We start from the raw sequence: 19,440 nt of genomic DNA, 5'->3' as shown, positions 1-19,440 counted from the left end.
GACCTTGTTAAAAAACACAGCCTACAGGTGACCCTGAAGCACCAGCCCATCGGCCAATGTCCGAATGCCCACCTTCCCAATCCGAAGATGCGTATATGCATGATTTAATGGATATCAAAATGGTTGCCACAAATTGTCAATCCAAAGCACGTATTGCTATGGTCATATTATTTTTTCAGCCACATGTGTGGTCTCACATTGGGCCTTCCTCCTTGTTCCCCCACAGTTTTCACATTCCATGGCATTATGACTTGGGGCCTTCCCTGTTTCCTGCAAAAGTTGGACATCTTTTCCTCAGTCATGACTTCCTACACAGTGAGACCACGATTATTAGTTTCATTGCTTCTTCCTTCTTCTTGTAACAACAGCATAGAACATGCACGTCATCAGGAGCCCAGGCTAGTCAAGTTGTCTCCGTTATTAAGATTAAACTGTGATGCCATACCAGAGGTTGGTCACTGGCTTCTGATGTGAGTTTTGTTGGCAGTTAGGTCATCAAAAGTGCTGTTGTGTTGATATTTTCTAAGCCATTGCAATTGTAGTATCCAATAATGAATATTAACTCATTAAGAAATAGGGTGGATGAAGGAAAGAGAATCTGGCACCTCAAAGATTTAATAGTCAAGACTTCCAAAGGCGCACTTGGGCATTTTTGGAAGCTTCCACTAAATAAATGTCTGTCAGCAGTTAAGTTGTTGAGACAGGACTCGCACCACCTTCAACTGCTTGGACCGAATGGGCGGACGGGAGCTTAATCTCTCCATGATTGGGTGCTCTCTACCACTGCTATTGAGTCTCTGTTTGCGAGCAGGAGAACCCACAGTGCGTGTGGATGGGAGGATTCAGCTGGGCATGGAAAAAGGGGGTAGGGTCCTGATATCACATTTACGTGTGATGTTAATTAGGAAAATGATAAGATAAGCCAAATTATGTTTATTAAACATACAGAGGAATGTGGGGGAGGGGTGTTGGAGAGGTCTGGGAACATTTCTTTACATTTTAGGAAATGCTGAGAGCTGGGAAAGTTGACAGAGCTTTGTGCGAGTGTAAGTAGATCATATATCTAGTAGATCATATATTTATACATACACGTAAGTGCTTAATTTGTGCCAGTGGTTTCCGGTGCGGGGGACCAGCACTTACTTTCTGCCTCAAGCATTTACTGCGAGTAAAAGACACATATGAAAGAGGGAGGAAGTGAAAAACATGTCACCAGGATAGAAAGCAGCAAGAGTGAGCTGAAGGGGCGGGGAGTGGCTGTAAATTGTTTAAAGAGGCCTGATATGGCTTAAGGTTTACGCTGCCTCAGTATTCCGTGCTTGCACAGTTAATTGCAGCAGCTGCATGTTTCAGAGGAGAGCTTTGGGCACCGGAACGTTTGTATTTACAAATTAAGCACTGAACCTGATAGGGAGCACAGAGACAGTAAAACTGAAGGAACAACCTGCGGTAAATGTTTTGCTGCTGAGTATCAGCATGTAGGGTATGTTATTGATGTCTTTAATTTATGTCCCTCCCTAACAAGTGTTTTAGGTCCTTTGCTTGTCGAAATAAATATATAGTATGACATTTTAACTCAGATATAAAATCCCTAGGGCTCAAAATCACAATGATAACTTGAGCTTATGTAATCCCCTCAGTGAAAAGAACCCCATTATTGCTACTTAAGTTGGAGAGTTTTTATATGTAGTGATTTAGTGTGCTTGTGTAATTGACCAGATCTTGAGCACTCAGCAATCATGTCATCAATCAAGTGGCTCAACCAGAACAACCAAATATAAAAGACAAATAACACTGAAGTATGAATGTTCTCACATTCAATAAATCAGTCACACCTACAAGGATGGTGATTCTCCTCATGCCTTCCTGTTACCTTATATATCCATGCCTCGGTTCCCATTGGCACAACCATCCAGTTGCAGATCGGGAGTTGGGAAACTTGAGGTAAGGCAAAGAAACATTTAATTTAACTACAGCAGGTCACGTCCTGGGAAACTGTTAAATATTAGTAATAACAGGCCACTAAGTGCTGGTAAAGAAGTGTGTATTTCTTTAGAAAATAAATAAATACTGGAGTCATTTAAATTTAGGAGTGTGATTACACGTCTAAGCAGATACATCAAGTTGAGAAAAATCTTTCACATCTAAGCTACTTTATAAGATGGCAAACCCCAACAAGAAAAGATAGATCTTACTGCGTGTGAGCACTGTGGTGAACTCAGGTCACGGGCTATACAAGTGTAAAGTATACTCCCCCTCCCCACGCCTTCCCATGCACTGAGCTTTATGATTTGAGTGTGTGTGAAACATGCAAACATGGTGCAAGAATGTTAGATGCTCCAGCTAACTAACATATGTTGTTTCTCCTCGTGTTTTTTCTCCTTCTATGTGTGTTGCATTCAGCAGCATATATGAGAAAGAGGAAAATGTCTACCAAGACTGATTTTGTGTAGATAGGTGCTCCTTTCTGCAGCTTTACAAAAACAATCCTGCATGCAAGGTGAGATCCTTGCATCATGGTGCAAGGTGCCTGAATAGGAGCTAGGCTGCTAAAACAGCACCATCACAGTTTGTAAAAACAGGAATGAGAAGTATGCCATAGGTAATGGGCATTCCTCTCCTTCCCCTTTGAGCCAGGGTACTGCAGTTCTGTGACTTGCTGTGCTGCCCTGCTTCAAAAGCCCATAAATATGGGCCTAAGTGTATATTCCTTGGACAGACATTGACTTAAAAAAGGGCACCCAGATATTCTTGCAGCCTGCACAGTAGTTCAAGAAAGGTCCATTGTTTCTGAGCTGTGCTGAATACTGCTGATGAACTAAGTTAAGTGTAAACATTTTTCCAACAGGCACACAGATCTTCTCTGAGCCAATGCACCTGTTTATAATACGGCCCCTGATTTAATTCTGGTAATAATAGCCACTGCAACATAATGTTCTATGCACAATGCCTTGAGACATATTTATGAGGGACTTGCATCACCGTTGTGTCATTTTAGGAGCAAACCTTTCAACCACATCTATGAGGCCAAGCAAAGCTACGTTGCGTGGCTTTGAATGGCCTCATAGGTATAGAGTAGGGGAAGGCAGCCCAAATTGCTGCCGTGCCTCAGTCTTTACTGGGGAAGTGTCCCATGGGTGTTGAGGTGGGTTTTCCCATGCAACACCCATGGATTTTCATGCATCTTTATTTCTCCTAATTATTTCCACTATGTGTGCTGCAGAGGAAAAAGCCTCTCTGGATTGTTTTAGTGCAGGTAGGTGCCTTTTCCTGCAGATAATGCAGACACCCTCATACCATGGTGCAAGGGTGCTGTGTTCAAAATGGAACCAGCGCAGTTGGAAGGGAAAGGAATGCACGATGTCTCATAGAAACAACCCATTGCTGCCCTTTCCTGTTGAGGAAGGACAGAACAGCAAGATGAGTTGCTGTGTTGCCTTACACCAAATTCTCAGATGTTTAGCCCCATGTCCCCACCAGAGTGCTACGCTTTCAGTACGAAAAGGATTTTTTGGAGACTTTCATGCTATTGTATGTGTATTTGATATCACTTAGAGATGTTACTCTAAGGCAGCTGTCCTACCTCACCTTACAGGATCTCTGGCCCTGGGCACATCTGAAAGGGCACTTATGGTGCTGTACATTGCTGCATGCACTCTCTCCACTATTTTGATCCATAGTGGAAGTGATCACCCTTTTTAATTTGCATTTTTTGTTTAGCCAGTGAGCCAAATGAGTGCGTGAATTGAGCGAGCCCGACTGAACTGAGAAGAGTGTGCTTAGATCGGGGTCAGATTTTGCATTTCAACCTCCTATTTGCCAGTAATTGAAGAAAAAGCTACGAATTTTATTCAGAGGCATGTCTGAATGGATATTCTGTGAGAGTCATTACAGCACTGCCATGCCCATGAGGAGTAGGATTCAGGAATGAAGGGCACATTTACTTTGAAAGTGAGATTTGAAACAGGTGCATGGTAGAGGGGAGTTTGATGGCATTCTGCACCGAAGTAAACCATCCCATTACCACTCTTTGGATGACAGGTTCCGTGAATCTTCTCCTATCCTGTCTGTATTTGTTGAAGTAAGGGCCAGTGTGTGCGAACACATTTATTTATGTTCTACCTCACTTACCAACACTATTTAGAATAGGTAGATTCTAAATCTACTTCACCTGTTGGCATTTTTTCCATGTGTGCAGAATTGATACCTCATATTTAGTAATGTGGCTGCATTTGCTGTTTAGTTTAGGGTCTTACTTGCTATTTGTGGTATGTCCATTTCTGTCGTTCTCACACTAGTTGTGAGGAGGATTGCCCCACAGGATATTTTAAAAAGCAGGAAAATATTTTTTCTTGGACATTCAGTTGGAGCATCGACAAGCCTGATAATAATTCACTCACATTTCTACATTATTCTATTCATTCTACTACAGTAGATATTTAATGGAATAGATGCTGACCCTGAGAAGAAATTAATTAATAATTTTCAGATCTCTCTTAAATTGTAATAGCTTTGATTAGGTACATAATAAGGACTGGCGATTGATGAGAATACAGATGTAACAGAGCACCTGTACATATCATATTAAGTAACATCCCCAAAAATATTTTTAGCATCCATAAAAAAATCTATGATTTTCAAAACAAAAAGTAGAAATCCAACCACAGAAAGTGTTGTTATTTGTTTATTATGGTTCATATTTGTGTGTTTTTTTTAAACATTCAAAAAGTATTAGAAACATGTACCCAGTTAGCCATCAAGCCCTACTAGAGTGCTCATAGTGTATAATTAATGAGACTCCTTGTGTGCAAAAGAAGAAACATGCAGGGAATGATAGTACTTGAGACCTTGTTAAAGGATGATAACCAGGCCCTCACTAGGAAATGCTCATAATCTCTGCTGGACCCAGTAACAAGGGTTACCAGGACCATTTACCCAAAGGGACGCCATTTTCTTAAAGCTGCCTATATCTCCGAGTAAAATTCCAAGTATGAATTATTAATAATCTGTGGAATTATCTGTGTTTAATCCAATTCCACAGATTATTTGCTTTCCGAACTCAGAACATTTTTTCTAAACCCCAGTGATGTTGTTCTAGACATAATGATCTTCCAGGTGCGCTGAATTACCGAATTTATTAAAGGGCCACCCTTAATGAGAGGATTAAATGGAAAAAAAGCATAGAAGCAGCAGTGGACTACTGTGCCTAGTCTAAAACCCACATATATGAATCCCAGCATAACTGAAACTGCCTGAAATCAATGCAAGATGAATAGACACAGTACAGTTGATCTACGTAATAACATCATGTTAGAAATGGGGTCTTTGGTTGGCAGTTAGGTTACCCCCTGCCCAAGCAAGGATCTTCTCTCTAGGCAGGGTAAGTCATACACAATCCAAATTATCCTGTGCCCACCCTCTGGTAGCTTCCCACTGAGCAGTCAGGCTTAACTTAGAAGGCAATGTGTAAAGTATTTGTGCAATAAGTCATGCAATAACACAGTATAAACACCACAAAAATACACCACACAGGTTTAGAAAAATATAGAATATTTATCTGGGTAAAATAAGGACGAAACAATCAATATTTGATAAGGAAACATTGAAATATCACTTTAGAGAATGTTAAAAAGGGTCTTAAGTTCTTAAAAGCAATAAGTGTCTCTTGCAAGCACAAAGTACCTCGGTGTGTCTAAATTATCTGCAAGGGACCGCAGAGGAGGAGATGCATGGAAAACGATGAGGAGTGCATCGGTTTCTCCAAGTGCACACAAACGATGCGTCGATATTTTTCACACAGCCAGGACCTTGCATCGATTTCCAGCGCACAGACTTGGATCCTCTTCCGGTTGCGGGGTATTTGGGCCCCTGGGGACAATGTGGAGAAATCCTAGGCATGCAGGACGATGTCACAGGAGCTGCGTCGATCCGGTTGGTGATGCAGGGAATTTTCTGTTGCACGGCATGCGCTGCATCGAGCCTTCTCGCAGGAAGACAGGCTGCGTTGTTCCGGTTCGGCTATGCGTCAATCCAGTGTGCCGTGTGCCAAAGTTCCAAGCCCTTGGAGAGCACTTCTCAGCACAGCAAGAGGACAGCAAGGTAGCAGGGCCTGACAAGACAGAGTCCGCAGACTGTTTTAAAAGTAGCTCCTTGGCAGTGGTTAATTTTCAAATAAAAACGAGCAGTGACCAAAACTCTTCTCTGAAACACTTGGCTGCTGCAATTCAATGTGCGTGCACAGAAATCGAGGCAGCATAATCCTAAAGGCATCTCCACCCTCTTTCATCCATTTACAGCCACTCCCTGGCCCTTCAGGTCACTCTTGCAGCTTTCTGCCTTCTCCCTCTGGGATGCTTTTCCGTCTTTCTTTTCCTCCGTCTTTCCTGCATGTGTCAAATGTTCACAGTCAATGCCTGATGCAGAAAAATATGTGCCGGCCCTCAGAAATGTGTGCCAGTGCCCTCCACCGGCAACCACAGGCTCAAACTTAGCACTGCTCCATTGAGACCATGAGTGACCAGATGAACATGAATTGATCCACTCTCATTGCCATGACAGCCTTGCTGCTGTGTTGCATGTTTACTCATTGGGAGGGAAGAGGCAGCCAACATTGGCCTCCGACATTCCTACTGCTTTTTTGGCTCTTACTGTAACAACTCCATGTTCCTCTGTGGGCTCAGAGACCTGCATATGGTACTTCTCCACTACTTCTCCAAGCACCTACAACACTAGACAAGTTCTTACGCACAGCGCCTGACTAAAACCAGCCTCACTATCTATCCTTTCAGTCTTGTGTTGTGTCTTTGATTGGCTGACTGAGGGTACGACCCACAGTGATTTACTGTTGCTGTTCATTTGAAAAGTAGGTTATCTAGCCAGAATATTCTCCTGCAGGTACAGCGACTGCCCATACATTTTCCAAACGTGCTCATAGAATCTAGAAAGAAACCAGATGCCCTGCATGGCAGAGATCCAAATGTAAGCAATAAAGAGCACTGTGTATCAAGTGATAAACGAGCGGTATCGGGTCCACGGTGGTGAGTAGCACCAATCCTGCTAGAACTAAGGTCTACACCAGCGACATCACTCCTGGCCAGTGATGGCCCTGAACAAATAATCAGAGGGTGAATTGTCCTAACACATCCTACCAAATGTATTTACTCCCCCAGTGTCTAGCACCCAGTAGTCATATCCTCAGTGAGATTTCTTCATGGTTAGATGGACGGAAACACCTCTCTCTGACTGAGGCCCATTCCACAGGAGAAGATTTTTGCTAAGGGTGCGAAAGTGGGGCTGTCCATGGCGCGCTCAGTTTTGTGGTAATTCCTCTATGTCTTACAAAATAGACTGTTCTTCTACTCTTCCTCTAGACAATACAAGTTGAATAAAAGCTTAGCAAAGCACTGAACTTCAAACAAATCTATTTGAGCTCTACCTTCAACGTCTGTCACTACAGAGTTATGAAGAGTAATTGTGCAGATAAGTGCCTCAAAAATCTATTTTCTTTCTTTGCCAGTGCTATGTTCTGAAAACCTTGTAAACTCTGTCAAGCTAATTCTTAACTTTGTGTCAAATGTATTTACAGTTAAATTTGTTAAAGATTTCCGGAGTGACAGGGATGTTTTCTGTGGACTGCAATTTGGACGAAACAGAAACAGGCCCTCCTTCGAAGCTTAGAGTTGTCAGAGTGCACCCCTGACTTTACAAGTCTTCCCATTGCCCAGTTCTATATATGAGATGGAAACAGACAGAACTGCCGAATTCATTTTATAAGTAGGGCTGTTTCATTTACCCTCCGTCTACTCTATCTGCTGCTTCAAAGACACTCAAACATTCAACAACATGCCATAAGCACTCATTTAAGATTTAAGGTGTATTCCAAACTTTGGTCCAGGTTTAGGAAGGCCTCGCACCACTTAGCATCACATTAGTGTCATTTGTTTGCCGCTAATATGGTGTTAGGTTGGCAAAAACACTGCACCAAATTTACGAAGTGGTGCAATCCTTGCATTGCCCCAATTTGTAAACCCTTGAGCCACATTATGCCTACGCCAGGCATACTGTATGCAAGGGAGGCTTTCCTCCGTTAGGAAGCCCATAAAATGGCTCAGTGGAATCTATGAGAGTCCACTGTGTCATTTTTGTGTGTCATTTTAAATGCCTGCTCAGAGCAGGCGTTTCTATTCCAGCATGGCTATTATAAAGAGACAGATTTTTCTATTTGCATCTTTACATATCATTTGTCTTTTAGTACTTCATGGTAGTGCCTGGCTGTTGTTCTTCTCTTTTTACCTTTTTTATTCCTTCTCATTACTCCAGATCCCGGCTCATTCTTTTCATTCTTCATTTTGTTCCAGATTTCTGCTCGCTCCACAATCCACTGAATGTGTTGCTTTCCCACTGCCTATCTCTTGTCTTTCTTCACACTGCCACTGATCTAATTCTGTTGTCGGGATATTTGTCTCTACTGCTACTCATCTCTTCTTTCTCTTCCTGTTGCTCCAGATTACACCTTGCTCCCTTGTCTTCTGAATATTCTGTTGCACTGCTACGTCTCTCCTCCACCATGATGGTAGCTGCTATTGGCTTTATCAGTACGTGTGGCTTTTACAAATCACTGGCAATTGCAAAGTCCATAGCAGAGATCAGCCATGAAAAAAGCATCGAAAAAATGTCTCTACATATTTTATAGATCACCTCTGCATTGTTATATCAGGCAATACATTAACATATAGAAACAATCAGAATGCACTGTTTTATCCTTGTCACTGAGTTTTGAGATTTTATTGCATCCTGCAACACAGCGGTCATCTTTAAAATAGAGCAAACTATTTTCTTTACGTTTAACACAGCTGGTTGGACACTGGCAAAGTCAGTTGTATCACTTGCTCACCATTGGCAAACAGACCACCTGTCTTTGTTTCTGAGTGTTTTGTGAATGAATGCCTCTGGGCATATGGACCTTGTTCTTACATGCCTTGTGTAATAGTTCTTCAAGGATACATACTGGCCTGTTGATCATAATAGAAACATTTAATTTATAATCCTCAATGGATCAGTGTTGTGCTTGGCCCTCTCTGCAGGGTCTTTCCCCCAAACGTTTTGTCTTCCTCCTTGATTTTCTGCTGATAACATTTTTGCTGTCCTTTGGAATATGTGCACTTTATCACTGCTGACAAGCGTTAAAGCGCTTTCTCCATTAAACATGGTAAAATTGTCTTATGCTGAAATTGGCATATTTAATTTACTCGTACATCCCTAGTCAAGTGATACTGCATTCTGAAAAGTAAATGGTACTAGGGGACCTGCAGCAATGACGTGCCACCTACTTAAGTAGCCCTTTTAGGTTGTCTCAAGCCTGCCATTGCAGCCTACGAGTGTAGTTTTAAACTCAGTAAACAACTGAAGGTGCTGTTCCTAGAAGAAAAGATAGATAGATGTGAGGTTGAATAGAACTGTTATGGAGTTCTTGTACCCATGAATTGGTGCCACCACACACCCAAATTAGTGTCATGCTTTATCATAGAGCATGCTCCTCATCTGACTGGTGCTGCAATGTTCGACAGGCCTGTCGAAAGGGCACTTTTTTGTAGATCTTTTTTAATTATACTTTAATGATGACCTAGTTTGTGAAGGTTTGTTCTGTGTAGGCTGGTGATAAGGTGAGAGACAAAAAAGTGTTAAACCTGTCTAAGGGGTACCTAAATACCATTTAATGTTGTGTTCACCTTAACAGGCTTAAAAACAAAAATGGAATGCTACCCAAAGGGCATAAGGTCCCCAGGTAGCCTTCAGGAGGATTTGGTAGGGTCAATATATTTTGCACCCCTCAGCCTAGCCAGTCCAGCCAGATCATTGGTGCTTCTTCAGGAACACATATCCCTACCCTACACCAAAATGAGCATGTAATGATTAGTGTTTTCTTACTGATAAAATACCTATCTGAGGTATGATCCAACCTGGAGAGAGAAGAAATGTCATCTCAAAGATATGCAGATTCAACATTTTTTCTAACTAGGCGAGATTCACGCTCCATGCAGTAGGTGCCAAAGCGGATGCCAATAGGTGATCAGTGCTAAGAAACACAGCAGGCCAGGCAGGTGACCACACATGGAAACACTGTGAAATCACAGTACATACAGACACACAATAAACACCATAAAAGGGACCGAGGGTCATCATATCCCTTTGGGCGAAGGTGAGGAGTCTCACCCCGTGGGATGTACCTGTTGGGCCCCTTATGTCATAAGCAGAGTAATGTGCACAGCTGCAAAAGAACTATAAGTATGGGAAATGAGAAATGCATGAGAATAAGTAGCACAGGACCCTTAGTGCATGGGGAACCGTATTTTGAAAAGGCACCTTTAATTATTTACTGATGATATTTTGGAACATAGGACATTTATTGGCTCCCTGCTTTTGAGTATGCAATTTTAAATTGCCATGTCGCTTTGGAAAAGTAAACCTTTTGCCAGGCCCAAACTTTCCTTTTCAAAGCATAAAGGAGCCCCATGGCAGGCACCTATTTCTGGGTCACGTTATTAGATGTAGCTGACAATTGGTTTCTGTGTATTGATCTCAGACAGTGAGACAAAATAAATGTAGGTGTTCCCAGGATGGCTACTCTGAGTTGAAGAAGTGCAGGGGCTATCACCGTTCACCCTTGCACATCACAAAGGCTGTGTCTGAGCACACTCACAAAGGGCTTTGACTCCAGTCTACTGCGACCCTAGACAATCAGGAGCAAAGGCTAGGAGGGAGGAAATTCCAAGAACCTCTGAGTGATGGAGACTTCTGGAAAATGCTCCTCTTTCAAAGTAGGCACCAGATATGAATATTGAACCTCTGGCTCCAACTCTTGAGATCACTACAGGGAGAAAGATTGTTCACTTATGAAGTTCTCCCTGATGACATGCTTTGCTGCCCATGGACTGATGTTTCTGCACAAGAACCCTTCTGCTGTGAGCTGCCCAGCTGAAACAACCATCTCTATGTGTCCTAGTATTCAAAGATCTCTGAGATGGTGCACTGCAAGCTCCTACAGATGTTAAATGATGTCGCTGCACGATGCATCTTGGCGCAGGATCTCACATCGTTAGCAATGGTCTCTCTATGCCAGCGCAACTCAACTTAAAGATTTCTCATTGCTCTGCAACCAGGAATTAAGGTACTCTTGTTTAGCAGGCCTAACTGGGTCCCTGTAGAAGGCCTGTGCTCAGTTGCTGTCAGCCTGAACATGTAACTTTGTCCCAGTCTGGCACAACCAAATATCCACAGTTGCTGCTTTGTGCTTTTTGGAGCTATATTCACTGAAATATTTCAAGCTGCGTATCTCTGGTTCAAATGATTAGACTTTTGTTGTTTTTAGTCTTGGCTAATTTATTACATTTCTCTCTATATTTCTGTTTTGGTGTGGTATGTTTCTTGTGTTGTCTTTCACTTTATTACTGTTTGAACTACTGAATAAATTCTTTACACATTGCCTCTAAGTTAATCCAGACTGATTTTGTGCTAAGCTACCAGAGGGTTAAGCATAGGTTAATTTGAGGTTGCTTGTGACTTCAACCTGACAGGGATTTTGGTTGCTGCTACAGCCCTGTTTCAGCCCAGTAACCCAATTTCTTACAATCAATGACCTCAAAGGCTGAGTTTAGATAGCAATACTTTTTCATATTTAAGGCTTTAGGACTTTTTGTGTTTGTGAGTTTATGTGTCTGTGTGGAGGTTAAGTGGCAAAGGTTAGCAGAGGCAACTGTCAATAGGCACAAGCCCTATGTCCCACAACCCAATTCTTGTCCTCTTAGTTGGTCTTATGTTCCTCTGTGCCCAGATGCCAATTTCTCTGCACCCCTTTCTCATGTTTGTTTGCGCAACGTTCAGTAGGAAATTATAAAATTGGGGAAACCAAGCAGCATCTACTGTACATATTATATTCCCATTGCATTAACTTAATAGAGAGTTAAGTCCTAAATTTGTTTACACTGTGGTTAGAGAATGTGTTAACACCCATTCCCCACTGTCCATCAAGGGCAAACGTAAAGAAAATAGAGAGGCTATGGAGCTTAAAATCTCTGATGTGGACCAATATTAGTTTCATCATATAATTCTTCCCCTGTGTAATTTATCTATCTGCTAAAATCTAAATTATTGGCTAAATTATTTAAATTTAATTTTAATTCACCTTTTGTTCACAGATTTATCATCCTCAATGCTCTGACACTTACACAAAAAACCCTGTCCTTAGACTAAAATGATTTTCTAGAAATGCTATAACTAGAGGGTGCAAATTATATGTAACCTGGTCAGATCTCTATGGATCCCATTGTAATATCCTAAGCCAGCATCCACTCCTCTCAAAAGTGCCCTTGCATTGTTCAGGAGCAAAATAGTTGTAGATCATGTTTATCCTCCACAACTGTCACAAAAAACTACAGATTCGGGTGTCCTCTCCAAATAAGTGCTAATTAAGGTAGATCTTCACTGCAATGTTATGCTAGTTTAAAGCACATCAACCACAATTGAAGTTGCTGTCTGAACTGATTTACAGTAAAATGTTCTAAAAATGTTCTTGTTGGACCAGTCAACCAACCAAGAATGTCCTCAAGGCTTTAGAAACCATAGCACCCATGGAAGAGTGAGACCCAAACTGGGACATGTCAGTACCAACAAAAGACATAGCCCATCTGACCAAGAGCCAGAGTACCGGAGGAAAATTGTTTGTAGGTTCATGAAAAGAAATCAGAAGTTGGTGGAGAGAAGACATTCTGAGGTTGATCGCAGTTTCTCATATTCTTTTAACCCCTACGGAGCCTGGGATGAGCTGGTCTCGCCCTCGGCCACGGTTCCCGTGTGCTGGGGACTAGACCAGCTTGTCCTGCACCAGGCCCAGGGGAGCAGAAACCCCACCAGACACCAGGGAATATATTTTTTTTTTTAAAAAGAGGGTGTGGGTATGGCCAGACCCACACCCCAAATAAATAGGGACAAAGTTGTTCTGCTCACCGGTGGGCAGATGGGGCAATTACCCCATATCCACTCCCTGGGAGGGGGGGGGGGGAAAGCCTACTAGATGCCAGGGAATTGAAAAAAACAAAAATAGTGGGCTGGTGACTATCAACCATTATGGGCATGGTTATGCCCCCACCCCAACTGAAGGGGGTAACAGTCTTTCATCTCTCACCTGCACACTAAAACGTGTTGTTCAGCGGCAAGCAAGAAGACATTTGATTATTTTGGGTTTTGGTTTTACATTTGGGCCTGACTAACTCTAAAAATTGGGCCACTTGGAATGGTAAGGGCTGCATTTTTTGGACTTTGGGACACTGCCATGTAGAAAAATCCAAAAGACCCAGACACAACTGAAAACGAAATATCTGGGTGAGTCCAGGGTGGTGTGCTTCACATGCACCCTGTACCATTGTCTTACCCACAATGCCCTGTAAACCACCAACTTTGCTGGAAATCACACATTTTTCCCACATTTTTGTGATGGAACATTCTGGAATCTGCAGGAATCCACAAAATTCCTACCACCAGCATTGTCACATCTATACCGATAAAACTTCTGCCCCACTTGTCAGCCTAAAAATATTTTCTTTTCAAACTGCCCTTTTAGATCCGCTTTGGTTCCCCCTCAAGTTCAACATGTGTTTGACTCAAATTTCAAATTTCAAATCAATCTTTATTCGGATTTTACTCCATAAAAGATAAACGATCTCTTTAAAAATTATAATAGTATACAATAAAATACTTCTAAAAAAAAAAAAAAAAAAAAAACATTACTAATAAATAAATGAATAAAACCTTTGCTACAACAAATTGGGTGATTATTCATTCTCATAACGGAGGTTTTCTAAATACAACAGCTTTTTTCTTAGTTCTATGGCATATTGGGTAAATGTTATCACTGCATCACATTTTTCATTAGTATCCAATGTACATAAATAATTAAAAGCTTCTCTACAATAAAATAATTTGTTAATATGAAATTTACAAGATATAATAAAGTGCATTGTAGATTGTGCTAATCGTCCCACACAGGGGCACTTCGGTAGGCTTTTGCTCCAAATCCTCACCTTTGGGAAAGCTACTAAAAAGTGCAACATTCTAAAGCGCATTTGAGTCAAATAAAATCTATCCTGAGTATTTGCAACTGTCAGTAAGTAATTTGGCATTACCTCGTTAGTTTCAATCATATAAAGTGCCTTTGTTGATTTCCTACATTCTCTATTATCTCTATCACTATCCCTCCATGTCATTAGTTGGTTTTTCAATTCTTTCTTACTAAATTGGAGGATAATACCTGCATTGCCCAAATTTGGAGCTAGATTTATGCCTTTCAACAAACCTTTTAAATGCACGAACCATGGAATTCTATCCCGATATTCTAATGTAAGGCAATCTTTAATAATCTTTTGGGTAAATTGTGTCCCTTCTTTAGACCAGATGCCATGCCAAGTCAACAATGCATTGGTATATATTAGATCTTCCACATAAGGGCAGCCCAGTTCCTTATGTACGATAAATGTGGAGGTGGCATTTGGCACTGCAAGTAGTCTGCTAAAAAATGTGTTCTCTAGCACTTGTAATGAATGGATCTTGGGCATTAAACCCCAAAGGGCAGAACCATACATAATGCTGCCAATTGATTTACTTTTGTAAATTTGCAACATTTCCCTAAGGGGTTTATTACCAATTTTTTTTTTGAAAATCTAAAAACAGCCTCAGTTGTCCTAATATACTTCATCTTGGTAGTTTCTAGATGTTGTTTCCAATGACCCATATTAGAAAACTGTATACCCAGATATGTAAATCTATTCACCTCTTCACATTTATGGCCCTTAATAAAATAAGTTTTCTTCCTGGCCTTTCCCTGTCCACAGGTCATTACAACAGTTTTGCTCATATTCAACAAGATATCTCTTTCCTCCATAAATTCCACAAAGCCCTCGATTAGCCGCTGCAACCCATTTGCAGTTCGTGACAGCAGTACTGCATCATCTGCATATAAAAGGACTGGGATAGGACATTCTCCTATTTTAGGGGTATCAATTTCTATATTTTTTAGGTGGGCATCAACTCCATTTATATAAAGGGAAAATAGAAGGGGTGCCAAAACTCAACCTTGAAGTATTCCTCTCCCTATCCTAAAACCTGGGGTATACTCGCCGTTTCTTCCATATCTCACCCGCGCTGTTAGATGGTTATATAATTGTGCCAAGAAGCTAATTATATCTAAGGGCGCACCCATATCTGTTAAGACTTTCCACAGCTTTGCATGATTCACCAAGTCAAAAGCGCTGCTAAGATCTGCAAAACAAAGGAACACATGACCCTTCCTTGCTATTGTATGTTAACTTATTATTAAATTAAGGTTTATACATTGTTCCACAGTACCAACCCCAGGTCTGAATCCCAATTGAGCCTCTGTGAGTATATGATTGTTGGTTACCCATAATTCTAGTCTTTCTAGGAGTACTCTTCCCAGCAATTTAACAGAGGTATCTAAAAGGGAAATAGGTCGATAGCATTTGGGGTCACCTCTATCTCCCTTTCTAAAAATAGGAACAATTATACTTTCAGTCCATGATGTTAAAATATATCCCTTTGTCACACTCTAAAAAACTTGGGTCAAAATAGGGCACCATAGATGGACATGTGTCAAATAGGCATCTACTGGCAACCTGTTGGGGCCCGGTGCCTTCCCTTTCAAGCATCTTCCCATAGCAGATTTAACTTCCCCTAAACTAACTGGTTTCAAGAAGGGTGGCTTGATCTCAATTATCCCAGTATTCAATAAATGAATTGTCAGATTATCTGGGTTGAAAATTGAGCCAAAATGGGAAAGCCATTCCAATGATGGGATGTGTACAGTTATTTCGAGTGCATCACTATTTGTTAGGAATGGTTGGTTAAATGTTTTCCAAAATAGATTACTATCTCTTAGTGTTGTTGCTTGCTCAAGATTAACCCATGCCCTGGCTCTCAGTTGTGCCTTCCTGGTCTTTAGTGCATGTTTGTAGCTAGAGCGTTTAATATTTACTTCTTCCCTATTTCTTGGTCGAGCCTGCAGGGCTTCTTTTAATTCCTGGCTTGCTAGTGAACAATTATGATCAAACCACCCCACTTTTTCTCTCTTTTTATTCCCCGATGTTCTCACTAAGCTTCCTGCGATGGCGTTTCTAAGCTGGTTAAAAGATCCTAAAATCTCGTATGGACTTTGATTATGGGCCTGACTAACTCTCAAAATTGTCACAGGCACTTGGCCCACCTACACAAGCGTGTTTTAATTTTTATCGGGAGACAGAGGGGAACGTTGGGTGATAGGAAATTTGTCCCGGTGGGCCGATCCCACACAGAAATGTGGGAAAATATGATGTTTTTGCTAAATATGAACATTGCTGAGGATTCTGGGTAAGAAAACACTGAGGGATCCACTCAAGTCACACCTCCCTTGACTCCCTTGGGTGCCTAGTTTTCAGAAATATCTGTGTTTGGCAGGTTTCTCTATATGGCTGCTGAGCCCAGGACCAGAAACGCAGGTGCCCTTGCAAAAACAGGTAGTTTTGTATTTACTCATTTTGACGTGTCCAGATAGTGTTTTGGGGCACTTCCTTTCGTCAGCACTAGTCTTATCTATCCTATATAAATGAGGTACCATTTCTATCAGGAGAATTGGGGGAACGCTGGGTGGAAGGAAATTTGTGGCTCCTCTCAGATTCCAGACCTTTCTAACGGAACATGGTGAGAACCCCACAACTCATCCCATTCTGGATTGCCCTAGGTGTCTAGTTTTTAAAAATGCACATTTTTGGTAGGTTTCCCTAGGTGCCGCCTGAGCTAGAGAACTTTCTGTCACCCTAATATGAGGAAAATCGTTTTTTTGGCCATATTTTGAGGTTTGCAAAGGATTCTGGGTAACAGAACCTTGTGAGAGCCCCACAAGTTACCCAATCTTGGATTCCCCTAGGTGTCTAGTCTTCAAAAATGTATAGGTTTGGTAGGTTTCCCCAGGTGCCGTCTAAGCCAGAAGCCCAAATCCAGAGCTAGGCACTTAGCAAAAAACAGTTCTGTTTTCTTTAGGAAAATGTGATGTGTCCACGTTGTGTTTTGGGGCATTTCCTGTCGTGGGCACGAGGCCTACCCCCGCAAGTGAGGTACCATTTTTATCCGGAGAATTGGGGTAATGCTGGGTGGAAGTTCATTTTTGGCTCCTCTCAGATTCCAGACCTTTCTAACGGAACATGGTGAGAACCCCACAACTCATCCCATTCTAGATTGCCCTAGGTGTCTAGTTTAAAAAAATGCACATGTTTGGTAGGTTTCCCTAGGTGCCGCCTGAGCTAGAGATCAAAGCCCACAGCTAGTCACTTTCCAAACAACACGTCAGTTTTCAATGTAAAAATTTGATGTTTCCATGTTGCGTTTCCGGTCATGGGCATTAGGCCTACCCACCCAAGTGAAGTACCATTTTTATCGGGAGACTTGGGGGAACACAGACTAGCAAAACAAGTGTTACTGACCCTTGTCTTTCCCTACATTTTTTCCTTCTAAATGCAAGACAGTGTGTAAAAATGAAGTCTATTTGAGAAATGCCCTGTAATTCACATGCTAGTATGGGCACCCCGGAATTCAGAGATGTGCAAATACCCACTGCTTCTCAGGACCTTTTCTTGTGCCCATTTTGGAAATACAAAGGTTTCCTTGATATCTATTTTTCAGTCTTTATATTTCAGCAAATGAAATGCTGCATACCTGGTATAAAATGAAAACCCATTGCAAGGTACAGCTCATTTATTGGCTCTTGTGACCTAGGGTTCTTGATGAACCTACAAGCCCTATATATCCCTGCAACCTGAAGCATCCAGGAGATGTAGTGGTATATTGCTTTCAAAAATCTGACATCGCAGGAAAAAGTTACAGGGTAAAACGTGGAGACAAATGACAGTTTTTTTACCTCAATTTCAATATGTTTTTATTTCAGCTGTTATGGTCTGTAGGAAAACCTTATAGTATCTACACAAATTACCCCTTGCTGAATTTAGAATTTTGTCTACTTTTCAGAAACGTTTTGCTTTCCAGGATCCAGCATTGTTTTCATACCCATTTCTGTCACTAACTGGAAGGAGACTAAAAGCACAAAATATAGTTAAAATGGGGTATGTCCCAGTAAAATGCCAACATTGTGTTGAAAAGTGTGGTTATCTGATTCAAGCTGGGAAGATGGTGATTTTAGCTCCACAAATACTTTGTTGATGCCTTTTTAGGGACAAAACCACAAGCCTTCTTCCGAAGCCCTTTTTTCAGATTTTATTTAAAAAATGGAAATGTTCGCTGTATTTTGGCTAATTTCTTGGTCTCCTTCAGGGGAACCCACAAACTATGGGTACCTCTAGAATCCCTAGGATGTTGGATAAAAAAGACACAAATTTGGAGTGCGTAGCTGATGTGGACAAAAATGTATTAGGGCCTAAGCGCAAACTGCCCCAAATAGCCCAAAAAAGTCCTGCCACCTGGGGGGGAAAAGGCCTGGCAGTGAAGGGGTTAAACACACTCCAACACAAAGTTTGAGTTTGTTTGGAAGGTAAGGATACAAGTCAGTTTGTAAGTTGGTTTTAGTTTGTTTGTTAACATAAAACATTACTCCAGTAGGAGTATAGTGATGTGAAGACACAGCTAATGATTCGACATCTGATTTAATAGAAATAAGCCATAACAACATAGTCAATTTTGCTGAAACCATTGTCAACGATAGTGCTGCATTATTAGGCCAATAAATAAATAAATTCAATACCACAGTTACATCCCATAGTTTTGCATACTTTGGAGAAAGAGGTTTGGAGAGTTTTACTCCCTTCAATAGAAAACAGATTGATAGATGTTCTCCCACAGGTTTGCCATTGATACAAGGATTTATGGAAGTTGCTGATCTGTATAAATTGATGATTCTGTAGTACTTACCTGAACTAGCTTCTGCTGCTAGGAAATTAATTATATAGATTATATCCATTGAAAAAGGATTGATACATGTTTCCACACACCAGCTTGACCATAAAGCTCATGCTTATTTATAAACCTTGGTTGTTCCTGGGGCTCAAGTGTTGTTAATGAATTCTGAAGTTTCTGAAAATGCCATGTTGGGAAGACCTGACACTTTCCAAGCCGAGAGTGTTAGGGAATTGTTGATTACAAGGTTGTGGGGAGATCCTGATGGATCTAGAAGAAGATAAGGCATTGACGGAAGAAGGACTGGGAAGTCCATTGTTAGTTTGAGGAGAGGGGGAAACCAGACCTAAGATTGCCAGAAGGGGATCACTATGATTAAGGTTGCTTTTTGACATCTGACTTGGGCTGACAGTTGATCATGATAAAAAAGGAAAAAGCATAATTAATTGTTGAGGACCAATCTTGTAAAAAAAACATCTGTTGCTAGGGCTAGGG

General features: G+C 41.3%; 1 protein-coding gene across 1 annotated transcript in view; it reads left to right on the top strand.

Annotated features, from left to right (window-relative positions):
• Nucleotides 1-1,857: 1,857 nt before the first annotated feature.
• The window catches only part of LOC138247424 (mucin-5B-like), a 65,191-nt gene continuing 47,608 nt past the window's right edge, over nucleotides 1,858-19,440 (top strand). Inside the window, exon 1 of the mRNA XM_069202057.1 lies at nucleotides 1,858-1,944. Coding sequence (XP_069058158.1) covers nucleotides 1,885-1,944 — 60 coding nt within the window. The 5' untranslated portion in view covers nucleotides 1,858-1,884. The remainder of the gene's footprint in view (nucleotides 1,945-19,440) is intronic.

This window comes from Pleurodeles waltl, chromosome 7 (assembly GCF_031143425.1).
Source record: "Pleurodeles waltl isolate 20211129_DDA chromosome 7, aPleWal1.hap1.20221129, whole genome shotgun sequence".
In the NCBI taxonomy this organism is placed as follows: Eukaryota; Metazoa; Chordata; class Amphibia; order Caudata; family Salamandridae; genus Pleurodeles; species Pleurodeles waltl.
This window is presented reverse-complemented; position numbering and strand designations above follow the sequence as displayed.